Source organism: Cavia porcellus, unplaced genomic scaffold, assembly GCF_034190915.1.
Source record: "Cavia porcellus strain 051 isolate PalLab524CR breed Dunkin Hartley unplaced genomic scaffold, mCavPor4.1 scaffold_24, whole genome shotgun sequence".
Taxonomy (NCBI): Eukaryota; Metazoa; Chordata; class Mammalia; order Rodentia; family Caviidae; genus Cavia; species Cavia porcellus.
Window position 1 is genome coordinate 49,955,807 of NW_026947507.1, and position 18,074 is coordinate 49,973,880.

General features: G+C 47.9%; 1 protein-coding gene across 1 annotated transcript in view; it reads left to right on the top strand.

The window, feature by feature from the left end:
* The window catches only part of Slc35f1 (solute carrier family 35 member F1), a 307,407-nt gene that overhangs the window by 270,151 nt on the left and 19,182 nt on the right, over positions 1-18,074 (top strand). The window contains exons 6-7 of the mRNA XM_003479721.4: positions 208-260; positions 5,636-5,790. Of these exons, the coding sequence (XP_003479769.2) occupies positions 208-260; positions 5,636-5,790 (208 nt within the window). The remainder of the gene's footprint in view (positions 1-207; positions 261-5,635; positions 5,791-18,074) is intronic.

An 18,074-nucleotide genomic window follows, 5' to 3' on the forward strand; every position in this document is an offset into this window, starting at 1 on the left:
ATCGGGCAGGGTCCTCTGTGCCCACTGAGCCCTCTGAACCAGCTGCCAGTTGCACTGGGCAAGGCCTTCAGGCTGAGCTACGCAGCCTCTGTGTGCCCGGAGCCATGTGCATCCAGCTGGAGGCTTCTTTGCCTCAGGGTGGTAAAGAGCAAGGAAGTAGGGTGCAGGGTACTTTGCTCATCAGTCCCACTGTCCTTGAATCCACAGAGCCATCATGGAGCACAAGGAACTGCTGAAGGTTCCCTGGGACTGGCAGATAGGTAAGGCCATGGTGCCCGCATGGGTGGCGGGGGCGGGGAGATGGGGGTGGCACTGGGAAGGAGGAAAGTGCACAGGCTCAGACGCGCAGGAGACTGGGCAGCTGAGCCCCTTGGCATCTTAGGGACTCCATGTGCTGCCCGGGCCTGGGCTACAGGGCGCAACACATCTCCAGTGTGAGCATCGGTCTGGAACAGGAGCACTGCCAAGGGCAGCTCGGGGCCAGGGAGGTGCAGCCCTGGGGTAAAAAGCAGAAAGAAAGTGAAATGCTCCAAGACGCAATAGTGTGTGCTCTGGCCGCCAAACACCAAACTGACACGATCTTTATAAAGTGGCACTTTAATAAAGAGGAACAAAAGCAGGACAGGGATGAGGGAACAAGGTTCTGCCTTGTGCACCTCACAGAAAGGAGCAGTTTGCTTGGAGGAGAGCTGACCCCGCCCTTCCTGGTGGGTGCTGCATAGGCCATGCCCACTGAGCCTCGCACTATGCCTCGCTCCCTTTTCTCTCCAAATGGGGGCCTAGGGCTTCAGAGCCTCGGTGGTGCCCTCGGGCTTCCCACAGGGTCTTCCCAAGGTGCAGGGTCCCTGCAGGGACATAGAGCCGGCCGGACAGCAGGGGCCTGGGGTGGTGTGGAGAGAGGGGTGTGGATGCGGCCATGTTGAGGCTGGCCACACTCATGGTGTCTTCAGCCACATTCTCCTGCTGTGAGGAAGGACAACAGTGGCAGCTGTGCCCTGCACACTTGGCCACCTGGCTCCGAGCCTCAGCATCCAGCCACTTGCTGCCAGCACCATTCCCCCTCAGTGCCCTGAAACTGCGGAGGCACACGTGACCGCCCAAAGGTTTTCTCCAGGGACTTCAGTGCATGAGTCACTCCTGCCTGTCACAGAGTCTTGCCACTTACCTTTTCAACCGCGTGGCACAGAACGCTGTAACTCAATGAAAACCCCGGGCAAGGCAGGGCGGGGAGGAGGTGAGGCTGCAGGTATGGGTCCACTGCTTATGCGCTCAAGCCGGCATCCAAGGTGACCTATGCCTGGCAGCGCTTCAGCCAGGACCTCTGAGGATAAATTAATTTGCTATTGGTGGGAACTGCAATGACCAAAAAGAACTTGTCCTCTGACTGGATGGACGCTGGACACATGTCCACAGAGGCTCTGTTATCTCAGTTTTAGTTAAACGTGGCCTCCAAAGGTAGCTTTATTCTGGGATCTCTGGCTTGGCATTCAGATGTCAGTCCCAGGAAGTCTGGACAATGGGGAAGGTTCGGAAGGAGCACATTGTAGGCCCCCGTGTAACTCCTGGAAATGGAGGTCCGAGGAGAGCAAGAGCTCCTGCTGATCTCTCTGAAGCTCCTCTGGGGTTGTGGTGTTGACTTCAGGCCACCTTCATCCTCTTTGGCTCATGGTGACTGTCGTGTGTGGTTTAGCTCAGTTCCTGGCAGGTGGTGTTTGTAGAATCTGCTTATGAAGCAGGAGGCAGCAAGTGATGTTCTGCCCGCTCTGGCTCACGGGACACAGACATGGGAGTGAGGTGGGCATGGGCTTGGCCTGTGCTTTCCGCTGGGCACCAAGTGGCACAGTAGCCACTGAGGGGCAGGGAGGAGACCTTGAAGAAGAGCTGAGCCCTGGCCACTGCCTCCTCCTCAGGGAGGGGCGTTTCCACGCTCCTGGCCTCTTTCCAGGACTCCCGTCCACCTCACCAGGCTTCCTGGGCGATTTTCCTCTTCGGATAAGTGGAATAATGTTTTCTACTTTCTTGACTTCAAGATATTTTTTTAAACAGACTTATTTTCCTACAAGAGACTGATTAAGAGCAAGGAAACAATAGCTCTTATTGTTTGTTTTGTGCTACTGAATGCAGGAACGGGTTGTATTTAGCTGTTGGGTAAACCCACGGGAAGCATGGGAATTGACACAGCTGAGTATGAGCCTGGGTGCAGGAGTGTTAGACACTTGGCCAGAGATCTAGTGAGCACCCCCATGCCCTCCTAATATCACACTAACGGCGGTGGACTACAGGAGCTGGCACAGACCCAAATACCACAGGGAAGCAAAGTGCGCAGGGGTCAGGCCCCAGAGACACTCGGGACCCTGAAGCTTTCCAACTTCAGGAGTCATGGTGGATCCTTGTTTTGGGTTTTCACTACCATGGCCAGAACGCGTAACGGCCCTGAAGTTGGGCAGTGGGACTACGGAGCAGGAGCACTGAGAGGTACTTAGGCACAAACAAGTCTGCTGCTGGCACTGGACCCGGGGCCTGGGTACCTGACAGCTCCTCACAGGTCTCACAGGCTTAGCCTCAAACCTGCACTCTTGCACACTTGTCTTACCCAGCCACTGTTCTGAAGAACTAAAGATAATATTTTAGGAATCTAGTGTATACAAAAGAAAGAGAAAGAGAAAGCACACATAGCATACACAGACATATATGTCTTATGTGCTGTTTTACATAAGCCACATGTAAAATGAGAGGCTCGTTAGATTTAGCTGTGTGCTATCCGCAGGCCTCATCTCTCTGCATGAGGATTAATAACATGATCAAGTTAAGAGTATCTCTGCCTCGGTTTCCACACCCATTCCCCACCTGCTCTGCTCAGGCGGAGGGTACCTACGGAGGCATCCCTGGCCAGGCATCCCCGTACCCTGGCTCCCCACTGGGTTTGGGCGGCATCAGAGGAGACAGGAGGTGGAAACCAAGGATTTCTTTATTTCTGGCTGTTTGGGTCAGATCTCCAGAAATGACTGAGTCTCCTGGGCCTCTGTCTTTGGCGCATCCCCAACATCTGATCCCTGACCAAGGCCTCAGCCTGTGTTCCTCCAGCCTCCAGCCCTTGCTCATCTCCAAGGGCCCCTACCCTGCTTGGCTGGTCACCTGTGGACGCCTTTGGAGTCTTGCTCCATGGCCTTCCTGCTGCCGACCCTGGCGAGGCTGTGTCTCCTTCTGCAGCCTGTCCCTTCCTGGTGCCAAGAAGTGGACCATAGTGAGTGCCTGTCCAGCATGCAGCACAGCCGGTGGCGTTGCTTTCAGTCTCCTTAGTTTAAATCCTTTTAGATCACAAGGATGACAGTGACCAAATTCTGACTGAGAGAGAGAAATATTCCAAATAAGGAATGGCTGGGCATGCAGTGGTCTGTAGTTGCACTGTTGCAGCGATATACTGGCTGCAAAGTGATCAGGTCATTCTTTCACCCACATTGATCATCTGGGACCCCGTTTGGACAGTGGTTGGGTCTTCAGATGCATGCTGACATTCCCTAGTAGCTGGCATCATCTTGGGGCAGAAATCTGCACAGGGGAGCAATGCTGTGTTCCAACACCCATCTAGTCAGGGTCATTTGGCTGACTGCCTCACTTGCAAAACGGGCATTCATACCCCAAATTCTCCTCAACCTAGCAATTGTGACAGTGCATGGGTACCCCTATATCACATTCCTGCAGCTTCAACACATGCTTGGAATGTTTCTCCTGGAGGTGTCCTGAGCCAGCCAGTCAGGAGTATGGGAGCAAGCTGTGTACTTCTCCTCCCTCCATGTGGAAGACAGCTGTTCAAGGCATGGTGGCCAGGAAGCAGAAAGAGGGGACTCTTCCAGGCCGCGCCCAGTATCTGCCTCTTCTGAACCCATCACAGCTGTGGGCCACCAGCTCTGGGCCAGTGCCCCTGCCAAGGCCCTGCTGGACTGCATGAGGGTTGGGGACAGAGGGAGCTCTGGAACCCTCAAGATCAGTCACAACGTCATCTAAGTCATGCTGCACCGCTGTGGAAAAGGTCTGGTATGGCTGGACTGAGTTCAGCCCCGATTCGATTATTTTTTGTGGATTAATTGATGGATGAATCCTGTTCCTGGTGGGTTGATCAGGGATTGATCCTATCTTTCCATGTATCAGTCGTAGGTTATGCAGTGTTTATTGAATTTTTAGTTCCTCAATTAAAAGGAAGATGGATTGTAAGGACCACAGAAGCCCAGGGCAGGGAAGCAGACTGTGGTCGGAGCTGACGTGTGGAGAACCAGGTCCTAGACCCTGCTCCTGGTCACGAGGCTTCCTCTCCCCCTTCCACCCCGTGAGCGCGCATCTTCCCCACTAGAGGGCACTCTCGCGCTGATTTTGTGCCTACATCCACAGTAATTTTTTTTATGTGGATCTGATGTGACTTTTCTTTTATTTCTTTATTATTTTTGTTGCGACTTTTCTTAAACTTACAATCAGAAAAGTACAGAATTCAGATTTATTCCCTAACTACTTTTAATAAGAGCAAATTAAATTTCTCTCTGAAGGAATCACTGGTCTCCATAAATTAGAGGCATGGAGAGCCACTCCCCTTATGTCACTGCAGATTCACAGGGTCCAGAGGAAATCATCTGGCCACAGCTGCCACCAGGCACCTGTAATCAGGGCTCAGGAAACATCCACGGAATTTATTACTTATGCTTGTTCTGCCCCCTTGTTCTTTCAATGCAGAAATGTGAGCATTATTTTTCTACGTTTGCATGGTAGCGAAATCTGGGAAAGATAAAGCTAATTTTGGAATTAGCTGTGAGCTTCTGTCTGGATCCCTAGAATACTGAGTGGCTGGGACTTGTGTTAGCCAGTGTGTGTGGAGCCGTGAGTGGGTAGGGAGAGGCTGACTGACTCACACACGGGAGCCCACGGTACCTAAGAACTAGGGAAGGCAGAGCTCAGGGGCTGGAGTGGGGTTGGACAGAGTTCTTGGGCAGAACCTGAGCGCCCCTTCCTAGAGGGAGGAGTGGGCCCCCCAGAGCCGTGGGCTGGGATGCCAGACCCTGCACTCAGCCTGTGACAGGTCAACTCTTCCATTTCAGTGACTATGCAGATACTGAGCAGAGTTGTTCCAATTTTACAAATAAAAACCCAAGAGGTTAAATGTTTTTCAGATACATGAATAGCAAGTAGTTAATGACAGTGAGGCTGAGGCAGGGGGATTGCTAAGAGTTCGAGGCCAGCCTGGGCTACAAAGTGAGTTCAAAGCCAGCCTGAGCTGCATAGCAATACTCTGTCTCAAAAAGGAAAAGCAAAAAAAAAAAAAAAAGGCAGGGAATTAGCTCACCGGAATAAGCATCCACCTAACAAACGCGAGAGGTCGTGAGTTCAATCCCTGGTACCAAAACGAACAAAGAAAAAAAGGTCAGTGACGACCAGCTTGGCAGGGGAGTCCAGGCGGACACGCGGAACCCCAGAACCCCAGAACCCCAGCCACATAGCGAGCCGCGGCAAGCCCGTCCAAGTGGGAATCCAGACCCCGCGTCCTGCTGGCGTGGTGTTCAGCCCGCGGGCAGCGTGCACGCGAGGAGAGCGCCACCCTGCGTCCGCGTCCCGCCCCGCCGCCCCGCGTGACGCTCTCTCTGCCCCCCAGGACTGCTCTACGTGGGCTTCAGCGCCTGCATGTTCGGTCTCTACAGCTTTATGCCCATCGTCATCAAGAAGACCAGCGCCACCGCCGTCAACCTGTCCCTGCTCACGGCGGACCTGTACAGCCTGTTCTGCGGGCTCTTTCTGTTCCACTACAAGGTTCGGGCCTTCGGGGACAGGGAGGCGGCAGGGGGGCTCCAGGGTGTGGGCTGCTGGGGGGACCGAGGCAGCTCTACTCGGCTCCATCCTCACGCGGAGGTGCACCCTGAGGCGGAGAAGGCAGCCTGTCCAGCACAGAGGACTAGGGGCCGCTGAGGGCAGGGCGTAACAGGTGCGCGTGGGCCAGCGCGAAGGGCCTCCCCCTGCGGCCCCAGGAGCAGGCACAGTGCTGCGGTTCCTGCTCTGCAGCTGGTTTTATTTACTTATTATTTTTTTTTAAAAGCAAAACAGAAACGATACAGAATTTCAAAAAAGTAGGAAATTAACACTAATTAATATGTTGCATATTGTTGTCCTAGATATAGTTCAGGTTACACGATCTAGGCATTGTCAGACAATGGAAACACAAACTGTTCTTTTGGATGAACTAACAGGTCAATAGTGTAGCTGTCTATCTTGTGTGCACACGTGCATATTTACATGTACACCTATGTGCATACAATCTTTTACCTCCTGCCTTCTCTGCCTTCCCCATCCCAGTTCTTTCCTTTTCCTTTCATTATCACAATATCTATTATACATTTTGGATCTTGTTACTCTTTCAGGTTTTTTTATAGTAGGGAGACAACATGATATTTACAACTATGAGTTTAATTTATTTCACTTATGAGTATGGTCTCAAATTGCCTCTATTTACCTATAAAATATAAAATTCTCAAGATTATCCTTTATAGCTGAGTACTATCCCACATCTTTTTCATCCACTCTGCAGTTGATGGGCATTTGGGTTGTTTCCAAGACTTAGTTATTACCAATTGTGCTGCTATAAACGTGAGCGCACATATACTGCTGCCGCGTGACATAGCAGAAGTTAGCAGTGTGACTACCTTAACGGTCTGTGTATATGTATACTTTTCCCTTTACTCATTCTTACTTTCCCCCATCACAGTTTGTCCATTCCAAATCATGGTGCCTATTGTACACTTTTTTCTTTTAAGAAATAAAAAAACCAGAAAAATCAAGATGCAAACAAACCTCAAAAACAACAAAAGTAATGACAGCAGCAACAGCAACAAGACAACAACAACTATACAGGTCTTCAAAACACGGTGATAGAAACTTAACACTGACTGTTACACCGCATGTTATTTTCTCTTTGAGATAGTTGCTCCGGTTACCAGAAACAGAAATAAAACAAAACAGTAAAATGAAACAAAACATTAGATTTCAGAAACAAGGCAGAAGGAAATCCCCACAGCTGCCACGGTGCACACTGCCATCCTCCAGGTAGATGCCCAGACCTCCAGCCCAGGCCTTCAGGGTCAGCCACACAGCACAAGCACCCAGCCCCTCCCTTCCCTCAGGTGCGGTCAGCTCACCTGAGTCCTCTGAATCAGCCAGGTGCTTCCGGAGGGGAGGGGGTACTCTTCTGGCTTCCCAGCCTGCGAAGCACCGGCTGGTTCATGGGAGGGCGTCCATTGTCCTTGCTGAGTAGTCTCCCCCGGCCCCTGGCAGAGCCCAGCTCTCTGCAGATGGTATCACAACAAACATGAAGGAACGTGCACTCAGGGAAAAGGGTTTCCTACTGTAAGACGGCTTTTCACTGGGAGGTGTTCACAGTGCATCTGCCCTGTCTGAACTGGCTGTCCCTTAGGACACCAGGCCTACACAGCCTTCCCCTGCAGGAGGACCAATAGATCCAACACCTGCCGGGCACAGTTCCTCTGTTATCACACTACTGCGGTCACTGGCGGTCAGACAAGTGACACTGGCCAGTCCTCCACTAGTCCTTTAAGGTCAGGGCCCCTCAGCCCACAGCACAGCAGTCACAAGAGGCCACTGGAGGGAGACTCAGCCTGGCCACTGAGAGCCACATGGCCTCAGAGTCGAGATAGCCAGCCCGATAAGGTGGCCGGGGAACAAGTGCTACAGGGAGGAGTGTCCCTTTGGCCAGCTGAGGCCGGTGGCAGGGCTGGTGAGGAAGGACAGGCTGGGAAGTGGAGGCACCAAGAGGCAGGGGCCACGGGGAGTAATTGCAGCACCCCCAGCGCGGCCATGGCCAAGGCCAAGCCAAAACGCAGCGGGGACAGCACACACTGGGCTGGCGGAAGCCAGGAGAGGTTGAGACAGAGGCTGAGCCCTGTGTTTTCCTCAGTGTTAACAAATAAAAGTGTGAGGCTGGGGATTTAGTTCAGCGGCATAAACACCTGCCTGGCAAGCACAAGGTCGTGAGTTTGATCCCCTGTACCAGAAAAAATATTTTAAAAATTAAAAAAAAAAAAACCTAATAAAAGTGCGTGTATTCAGGTCTGCAGTACGGCATTTGGATGTAGGTCTGCATGTTAAATGTCTGCCACAGTCAAGCTTTGTCACCACGTCCATCACAGAGCATCTAGGTTATTTTATTTTTCCCTTATTCTCTCCTCCTCTTCCTCTTCCTCTCTCTCTCTCTCTCTCTCTCTCTCTCTCTCTTTCTCTCTATCTCTGACTTTAGTAAGAATATAGTGGTGAATTCTGACTATTCATCTTCATTAACTGTAGACATTGGGTCTCCTGAACAACTTCAACTCAAGACCAAAACTCGGTGCCCTTTCTCCAGCCAACACCTCCCCATCTCCCTCCTGAGTTCCTATTTTAGAAGAGACTTGTGGCCAGTGTCATGGCGAAAATGACAGCGACAGAAACTGCCTGGGGTGGACCCTGCTTATCGTTCGTGACTTGTCTGCGCAGTGCACTTTTCGTGTTCCCAGCTCACCAGGGTCCTCTTAGCCACCTGACCGTAACGCTGGGAGGACTTCATGTCCCAGTTGCTGGGGACCACGTGGCCCAGCCTTGCCACTCTGCAGTGGAGTAGTGCCTACTCTGCCTCTGGTCTGTCCCTCGGGGTGCACTGAATGGGAGTAATCTCTTTAGTCTCCCTTGAGGAAAGACAGCTTAAATTCACTGTCCTCATTGAGGACAGGGTCACTTCTTGGGGTTCCAACCCAGCCCAGCACCCAGGCTCCCCTAGGGCAGGGTTGCAGCTGTCTGGCTACATCTGGGGTGTCTCCTAAACTGCAGGTGTGGGCCACACAACAGAGCAGAGGCTTGGAGTCTGGGGGAGTCACCTCTTTAAACAGGCTCCCTCGAGGCCCCGTGATCTATGAATCTGGGACCACCGCAGTCCTGGGGGTGTCAGGGGTGTGTGCACAGTCGGCTGCACCCTGCTCTTCCACTGGCTTTGGGGTGGATCTGGGGCTCCTCACATTTACTTGGGATCAGGAACTGAGAAGGCTGAGGAGTCACATGGGCAGAATCCTCTGCCCTCCCGTGCCCACCTGTGCCCTCCCGTGCCCTTGTGTGCCCTCATGTGCCCTCGTGTGCCCTCCCGTGCCCTCCCGTGCCCTCGTGTGCCCCCTACTTACTTACTCAGCTGCATTACGTGATTACTTTGCTGCAGAGACACCATGGTGATGCCCACCATCCATCAGAAGGCAAAATTAAATTATCACCAGTTTGGAGGTATGATGTGTATTTTTGTTTCTTAAAGCAATGCTTTTTATTACACACATATATTTTGCAACTATTTGAAAGACAGGTTTCCTGAGGATTGCCCAACACAGGAGGTATTTTTCTTGTTAAGTTGATCCTATGTCTCTCTTTAAAAATTAAACTTTTCTTTTTTTTTTTTTTTTAGATGGGGAGAGCAATACTGGGGTTCAAATCAGGTTAATAGGAAAACAAAAAAGTTACTATAATATGTTCTGCTATTTTTAAATTTAGTTTTCCCCTAATTAAAAAAAATGAGAGAAAATAGATCAATTTAAAAAGGGGGGGAGATTGAGATAAGAGAAGACATTGTAACAGAACAACGCAGGAACAATTTAAGCATCATTGTGTTTCACCACCAGATAATCTAACATAATTAGTAGTCGCCATAGTGCCTCTTTCCTTGAATTATTTGAGTGTAACTTCGTATGCTATAGCATCAAGCATATGAAGAGAGTGTGAAGCCATTCAAGAGAATGCAAGAATTACAGGGTATTTAGAACCAGCTAATAGAAAACAAATAACGGTTTCTATATTATCTCCTTGCCTATAAAGAATTTTGTTTATACTATCACATATAGTGAAATATAGTAAGATACAACATGTTAAAACCAGTGGAAACAGATGTACCACAGCTTGATGGGACTTCAAAACAAGATGATATTAAATCAGCACTAGTTTTTATATTGTGTTGTTTTCTTCAAAATAGCTATTCGTACTATCACAGATACTAAAATTGAACAACCCAGGTTAAAACCATTGCAATTAATGAGTGAAAACATTGTATGGCTTCAAACCAATATGATTGGGAATCATGATTACCACATACTTTTATGTATTCTTATCATTTCTTATACTAGGGAAACTATTCGGTATTTATACATGTGAGTTTGATTTATTTCACTTCTGAATATGGTCTCAAGCTGCGTCCATTTATATATAAATGTCTCAATGTGATCATTCTTTATAGCTGAGTAGTACTCCATTGTATAAAAATACCACAACTTTTTTATCCATTCTTCAGTTGATGGACACTTAGGTTGTTTCCAAGATCTGGCTATTACAAACTGTGCTGCTATAAACATGGGGGCACATATATCACTGTGGTATGATGCTTTCAGTTCTTCTGGGAATATGCCTAGAAGTGGTATCGCTGGGTTAAATGGGGCTTCTGGTCCCAGTTTTCTGAGAAATCTCCGGACTGACCTCCACAATGGTTGCACTAGTCTACACTCTCACCAACAGTGCAAGAGAGTTCCTTTTCCCCCACAGCCTCTCCAGCATTTGTTGTTGGTGGTTTTCTTGATCTTGGCCATTCTTCCAGGAGTGAGATGAAATCTCAGTATGGTTTTAATTTGCATTTCTCTAATGACTAATGACGATGAACATTGTTTCATGTATTTATTTGCCGTTTGTATTTCTTCATCTGAGAATTGTTTATTCATCTCAGATGCCCATTTTTGGATTGAGTCTTTGAATTTTGGGGGTCTGTTTTTTTAATTCTTTATACATTTTAGACAGAAGTCCTTTGTCTGAGGGGAAGTTCACTAAGATTTTTTCCCAGTTTGTGGGTTTTCTGTTCACTGTGCTGGAAATTTCTTTTGACATGCAGAAACTTTTTAATAGAGGTGATCTCAGTTATTGACTCTGGGAAGTATTTCCCGTGCGGTTTGAGTCCTATTCATGAATTCTCTACCTACTCCTATGTCTTCAAAGTTTTTACCCAATTTGTCTTCCAATAGATTTAGTGTTTCTGTTTTAATATTTAGATCTTTGATCCATTTAGTACATGGTGATAGGCATGGGTCTAGTTTTAGTTTTTGGCATATGGAGAGCCAGTTTTTCCAACACCATTTATTAAAGAGACTGTCGTTCTCCCAGGGAACATGTTTGGCCCCTTTATCAAAGATAAGGTGGTTGAGTGTGTTTGTAGTTGTGGTTGTATCTTCTAATCTATTCCACTGATCTTCAGCTCTGTTTTGGTTCCAGTACCATGTTGATTTTACTACGACTGCTTTGTGGTATAACTTCAAGTCAAGGATTGTGATACTTCCTGCCTTGCCTTTGCTGCTTAGAACTGTCCTTGCTATTCTAGGTCTCTTCTCGCTCCAGATGAATTTTAGGTGTGATTTCTCGAGTTCTATGAGGTATTTTGATGGTATTTTTATTGGGATTGCATTGAATCTGTATAACAGTTTTGGGAGAATGGCCATTTTCACAATATTTATTCTTCTTATCCATGAGCAAGGGATGTTTTTCCATTTTCTGAGATCATCTTCAATTTCATTTTTCAGTGTATTATAATTTTCCCTGTACAGGTCTTTCACTTCTTTCGTGAGAGTAATTCCTAAATATTTCATTTTTTTTGGTTGATAGTGTGAAGGGTGTGGCTTCTCTTATTTCTCTCTCTGTGACTTTGTTGTTAGTGTATAGGAATGCTATTGATTTTTGAGTATTGATTTTATATCCAGCTACATTACTGAATTTATTTATTATATCTAGCAGTCTTTTAATGGAGTTTTGAGGATCTTCTATAAAGAGTATCATCTTATCTGCAATTAATGATAGCTTAACTTCTTATTTTCCTATCTTTATGCCTTTTATTTCTCTCTCTTGTCTAATTGCTCTGACTAGTATTTCCAGTACTATATTAAAAAAGAGCGGTGATAAGGGACTTCCTTGTCTTGTGCCTGATTGTAAAGTAAAAGCCTTCAATTTTTGGCCCTTTAGTATGATATTGGCTGTTGGTTTGTCATAGATGGCCTTTATTATATTGAGGTAAAGACTATCTATTCCAATTTTCTGCAAGGTTCTTATCATAAATGAATGTTGGACCGTATCAAAAGCTTTTTCTGCATCTATAGGAATGATCATGTGGTTCTTACTTTTGGCTCTATTGATATGGTGTATTACATTTATTGATTTACGTATATTGAACCATCCCTGCAGAATAGGTCATGGGAACTGGTGAAAAATCCCACACACATGGTCTTCACATGCTCTGGGGTCTCGTACTTGACTAAGTCCCATTCATTTTTCCAGCTGGCTTTGCCCTGGCTTATCTCCTGTCACAACCTGACCTCAGAGGCCACCCTGGGGAGGAGGTGGGCACGGGCGCCTGGCGGTTCAATCTGGCCTCAGCTTCCCAAGGCAGAGCTTGGTCTACACCAAACCCTGTGTGCACTGTTTAACAGGGTGCTTCCAAGGTTAAAAGGTTTTAATGTCCTACTGCTGCTGTAACCAGGGACCACAGATTTACTTTCTGAAGCCGGAGGTCTCCTTGGGCTAAAGTCAAGTTCCAGTGGCGCTGTTGCACCAGGAGGTCCAGGGAAGAGCCCGTCGCTTCCCTCACAGCTTTCAAGGCTCCCACGCCCTGGGTTTGCTCTGTGCATCTTTAGGCCAGTTCTTGATTCCTCCCAAACTGTGGCACTATAACATTTGCCTTACAGAGGTTTTCAAGGGATTAAATTAGAACATATAAATGATGGTCAGCAGCCATGAATGTCTCCGATTAGTCATAACCCATTCACTTTTGGACCATTGGCTTTAAGATTTTGTAATTGGATGGAGTTGTTAATAATTTTGTGAGTTCTTGCTGACTTATTCTTTGTTTGAAAGGCTAAACATAGAGTCTCGTGCATGAAAATGTAGAAAAATCTTATCCATCATTTTAACTGAATTCTTTCATGCCTTCACTTTTTACAGTGGAATTTTTAGGTCATAACCAAAAATTCAAACTGGAGAGCTTTTAAAGAACACTGAAAAATTTATCCACTGCCATATGCTGTCATGTGCTAAGAATTCAATTTTCTAGCTGATATAGTAGAAGTTGTTATCTTAGAAGAATTCTTCACCAAGTAGTCACCAACAGCAAATGTGCTCATTCTTCTTTCTGCCCGACAGTCACAATGAAGAACGGCTTGTGTCACACACTTGCCCTTGTCTTGCCAAGGTGTGATGTCGCAGAATCGGTGTCATGTTAAGCTTGAGGGGCATCTCATAAGAGGGCATCTCATAAGCTCTTTTCAGAGCTTTGCTAAAATAAATCAGAAGTTGATAGAAAAAAGCGCATTGTGAATTCTAAGACCTCTGCAAACACTTCCTGCATACCAGTGGTAGCGAACCTACGGCTCATGTGCTGCTGCAGGCTGTTTGTGTCGTTGAAAGCTCTAAAAGGTTCACTGTGACCCCTTAGACCATGGGCTCCTCTGGTTCTCCACATTGACCAGCTGAAGTCCCAGGTGACCTCTTGGGAGAGGAAGGTGTGGACTCACAAACTTCTATCCTTGCCGCAGGGATGGGTCTTTGCCATCCAAATGCTCACTGGTGAAAAGGGCAGAGAGAGGTTTAAGATAATTTGTTGAAAAAGGCTACCTCTGCTATTCCAGGTATGGTGGGGTTGCAGAATTTCAATCTGCACATTTTCATTAGAGCACATTCTACGTGTTTTAGTCCCCTTTGAACACCAGATTTTTAAAAAATAATTGCTGTGAGTTATGCAACAGTTAGAGAAGTTTCTGAGGCCCAGCTGTCTGTGTTGTAGTCCGGGTTTCCACCCAGGAGGGTGGGCATCAAGCTCTGCATCCACCTGGCCTTGCTGCTGTCTGCCCTGAGATCTGTGTTGCTGTTGTTGTTTTATTGTCCTCGGAGATTTAGGAAGCAAACTTGGCTCTCTCTGGACATGGAGCGATTTATTGTGGAGTCATATTATTATGCATTAAATTTAAGAGAACTTCATCCAGCAAATATTTATTCTGTGTGCATGTGTGTCAGCCTGTTTGTGGCTTACTCATGGTTTCTAAATAAAGATGACAAGGATGCTGCTCAGCACCTGACAGATGGATGCCAAAGGTGAGACTCCAAAGGCTGCAACTCAAACAGACCAGCAATTCCGAGTATTCTCACCATCGGAGGGCCTGTGGCAGGGAGTTGGCGAGCCTGGCAACTTTCATAAAGCCTGGACTCTTTCATTAGGCATGGAGCAGAATCCGGAGCCCACAGCCCTGTTGATCCTGGCGCAGGAACCAGCTGGGCATGCAGCTGCGCCCTCAAAGCCAGGGCCAGCGGCTACCAAGGAGCCGGAAAGCAGCTCTCCAGGGAGTGTTTATGGAAATGCCCCCACAGTTGCCTGGCCTATGTCTTTTTAGAAGAATGACATCTTAAAACACTTAGGAATTTTAAGCTCATAATGCCCAATTATAATTGTACATTGGAGATTTAAAACTTAATACTTGCCTTTAATGGCTGTCTTCAGTTTTCCTTTCTGTAGTACTAAGTGTTCAACCCCAGGCCTTCGCACCGAGCTGCATCCCCAGCCCCCTTTATGTGTGAGTGTGAGTGTGTATGTATGAGGGTTTTTTGGTGTTTGTTTGTCTTGTTATATTGCCAAGGATGGGCTTATAGTCCTTTGGCCTCACACTCCCAGAGTGCTAGTACTACAGGTATGAGCCACCACACTGGGGTTATCTTCAGGAGTTTTAACACTATTTGGTGAGTAGAGAGTTGGGAAACTGGCACCCCTGCGGCCCAAATGCATTTCACAGGAACTACCAAGGTGCTGTCACAGCCTTCCCTGAGGGGCTTCTTGCCAGGTGGGCCAAAGTGAGTGTGGCTGGCTTCCAGCAACAGGCAAGGCTATTTTCCTCAGTTTCTGAGGAACCTGACTGGTTCCTTTCCCCTTGGGACTCTGCTGTCTTGTGACCATGGATCAGGAGCTATAGCGAGGGGCAGGCTACTTCCCTTTGTCATACAGTTCTGCTGAGCACGCCCATGGCCATTTCTTTGCACAGCAACCATCATTTGAGTAACCTAAAATATTTACCATCTGGTCCCTTCAAAAGAAATCACCAAAGCTTCACAAGGCCTTGGGAGTGTTAGAAGACTCTGTAAGACATGTATGGCTCTGTCTATCACAACAGGACCACCCTATGCTGTTGGCTGGAACACAGCCATGGGGCTACAGCTAATTGCAAGGCAGACTGGGAAATGTGCAAGGCAGGCTGGGAAATGTAGTCAGGCCACTTGTGCAGGAAGAAATGAAAACAGGTAAACAAATTTTCATTTGCCATTTCATAATGGAATGGAGAAATGGCAGTTAAATTATAAGGTCATCCCAGGATTACAGCCGGAAGTAAAAGTTCCTTCCACATGAGTCTTTTCATGAACTCTATATCACAGAGTAGATACTTTGGACTCACAGCCTCAGGACAAATTGAGCAAAACTAGATCAGGCCAGGAGTGTTGAGAAGTTTGGAAGGGAAGAGCTTGTGATTGAAATGAGAGTAGCCAGGAGAAACCCGCTAGCTGCTCTGACAAAGCCCAAATAGCATGGGCTGCCCCAGCCTGCATAGTCAGACCTCAGAGTCTACAAGGACCAGGTTCTGAGGGTTCATCCCCAAGGCAGAAGATCCAGGGCAAATCCCCAGCTCAGAGCATGGTCACGCTGAGGGTAACTGATAGGCAGTGCCCACTGGGCCAGCAGAGAGGTGCTTTCTACCAGCTGTGTATTCCAGACTTCAAGAGTTTTCATTCACTCTTTCCCTAAAAGATGAGTAGCACTGCCTCTCTCTCATTTCTTTGTTATATTTTTACATGATCAAATATTATAACTTCCGTAAGTATAATTCCTCCAGGTTTTAAGCCATATTTTCTCCCACACTGCCTTTGCTATTCTACTAGACTTTGGAATGCTGACTTCTCTTTTTTGAATTCCTGTTTTCTCTGTACTAATTTTTATTAGTTCATGTCCGCAGTACTTAATAGTTGCATTCTGTGTGGAGCTGTGCGTGCACGTAATGCATCCTAGTTCCTTTCCCGCCCCCTTTCCTTCTCCAGCCCTTCCGTCCAAGTAAGCTCTTTTGTCCTACTTCCTATTATTTGTTTTATTTTACTCTTTATTTATATTTTTGTTTCTCATGTCAGAGAAACCATACGAGGTTTAGCTGTGTGTCTGGTTTATTTAACTTGCCATGTTAGACTTTCCACCTCAAGTTGATGAAACCAGCTGAAAAGCAAACTCTGTAGCCCTCTGTAGCCCTGATCACCTCATGGTGGGAACCTGGATTGGATTTATTCTCTGGTGGAGAGGATAGGCTGTGATGAGAGGGAACATTTCAGGGAACTAGGAAATCAGTCAAGGCCATGGTAGTGGTGTGCAGCGTCATGAGAGGACCAGAGAAGGGACCTGTGTTAAAGGGTGAAAATGTGCTAGGAATTTACTTAGAGAATGGTATCATACCTAATGTGGGGATTTACCACTCAGGAGCCTCCTTCAGGAAGGTGGTTACATGAGTCCCTGTCACATGCTGTGTTTGCATGTCTTCCTAGGTATGCGGATATGGGCCAGGACTCAGCAAGGTTTCCTTCTCCTCCACCTGGGCCAGGCATGTAGCGCCCCGTGGCGCAGACCCCAGGAGGCCAGCCTTCGATGGCCCCTCCCTCCCTCTGGGTCTCCACTCCTCACCTTCCCCTCAGAGCTCTGTGTCTCCTCATCTCCACAGTGGGCTTGCTCCTGTTTCTACCGCAGCTGTCCTGGTTTTAGTAACTTCCTGGGGAGATGCAGACCCCGACTCAGGGGCAGGGATGTGAGCAGCAGCCACTCGCCCATGTGGGGCTCCCGCGTCGGTGCGTAAGGCGCTTGCCACAGCCAGTACTCAGGCCCGAACACAGCCGCCTGATCATCCAGCGACGAACATCTGTAATTCATATACCATACGGTTTACTCGTGTGAAGTCTACTATTCGGTGGCCAAAGCCTTTTATCCTATTTGTTTTTCATAAACTTAGTAAATATGTTAACAAAATTGCCATTACAAGTTATAGGCCCCTGACACAGTTACACATGCTGTGTTACACAACTTGCTGCTGCTGTGTCAACACTGTTCCTCACACTAAACAAGTCTTTGACCACTGAGCACTAATGCCAAATGCCACCCCTCTCCTTTAGTCTAACTGCGGTGCATGTGAAGTGGCTGGTTGTAGATATTTTATCTAAGTGAAATCAGATGGTTACTGGTCCTTTTGTGCTTGGTTATTCACTTAGTCTAATATTCTCAGGTTTATTTACGTTGTAACATGTACCAAAACTCCGTTCCTCCTCACAGCTGAATAATATACCATGGGTGCTTACCCACTCCTGGATAGTCACTCTCTGGCTCATGCCTTTCCTGCCATCATCTTTTGGGCCCAAACTGCCACCTCTCAGTTGGGTCACAATGGACCCTCCGTCTTTCTGCTTCTCCTGCTCTCTCTCCATAGCCAACCATGCACTACCAGCCAGGGAACCTCTGAAAATGTGAGTTAGGCCATGATCTTTGCTAGACAGGCTGTAGTAGCGCTCTCTCCCTGCATTTCTCACACTCTGCTGGCCATCCCGCCACCTGGTTACTTCAACTGAGCTACAGGTTAATTCCTCCAGGGTGTTTGCAGTCTACTCCTGTGGCCAGGGGGAATGTGCACTGTACCACACTCCATGTGCCCCTAGCAGGACAGGCTTGGGGCACCTGTAGGCTGGCTGTGCATGGGTGGCCCCGGGATTCCACTCACCTACATTATTTCTCAGGCAGCGCAGTGCCCTGTGGCTGGTCCAATCTGTCTTCTGCAGCCACTGGAAAGGGTCACCACTAACTGTGGCCAAAACAACAGAAGTGCAGCTTTCCCGGGCCCGGAGGTGGTGCACAGGGCTGGTGGGTGCTGCAGCACAGGTCTGGGCCTGGTGTTCCAGCTTCTGGGCTGCCAGTGGGCCCAGGCTGTCCAGCC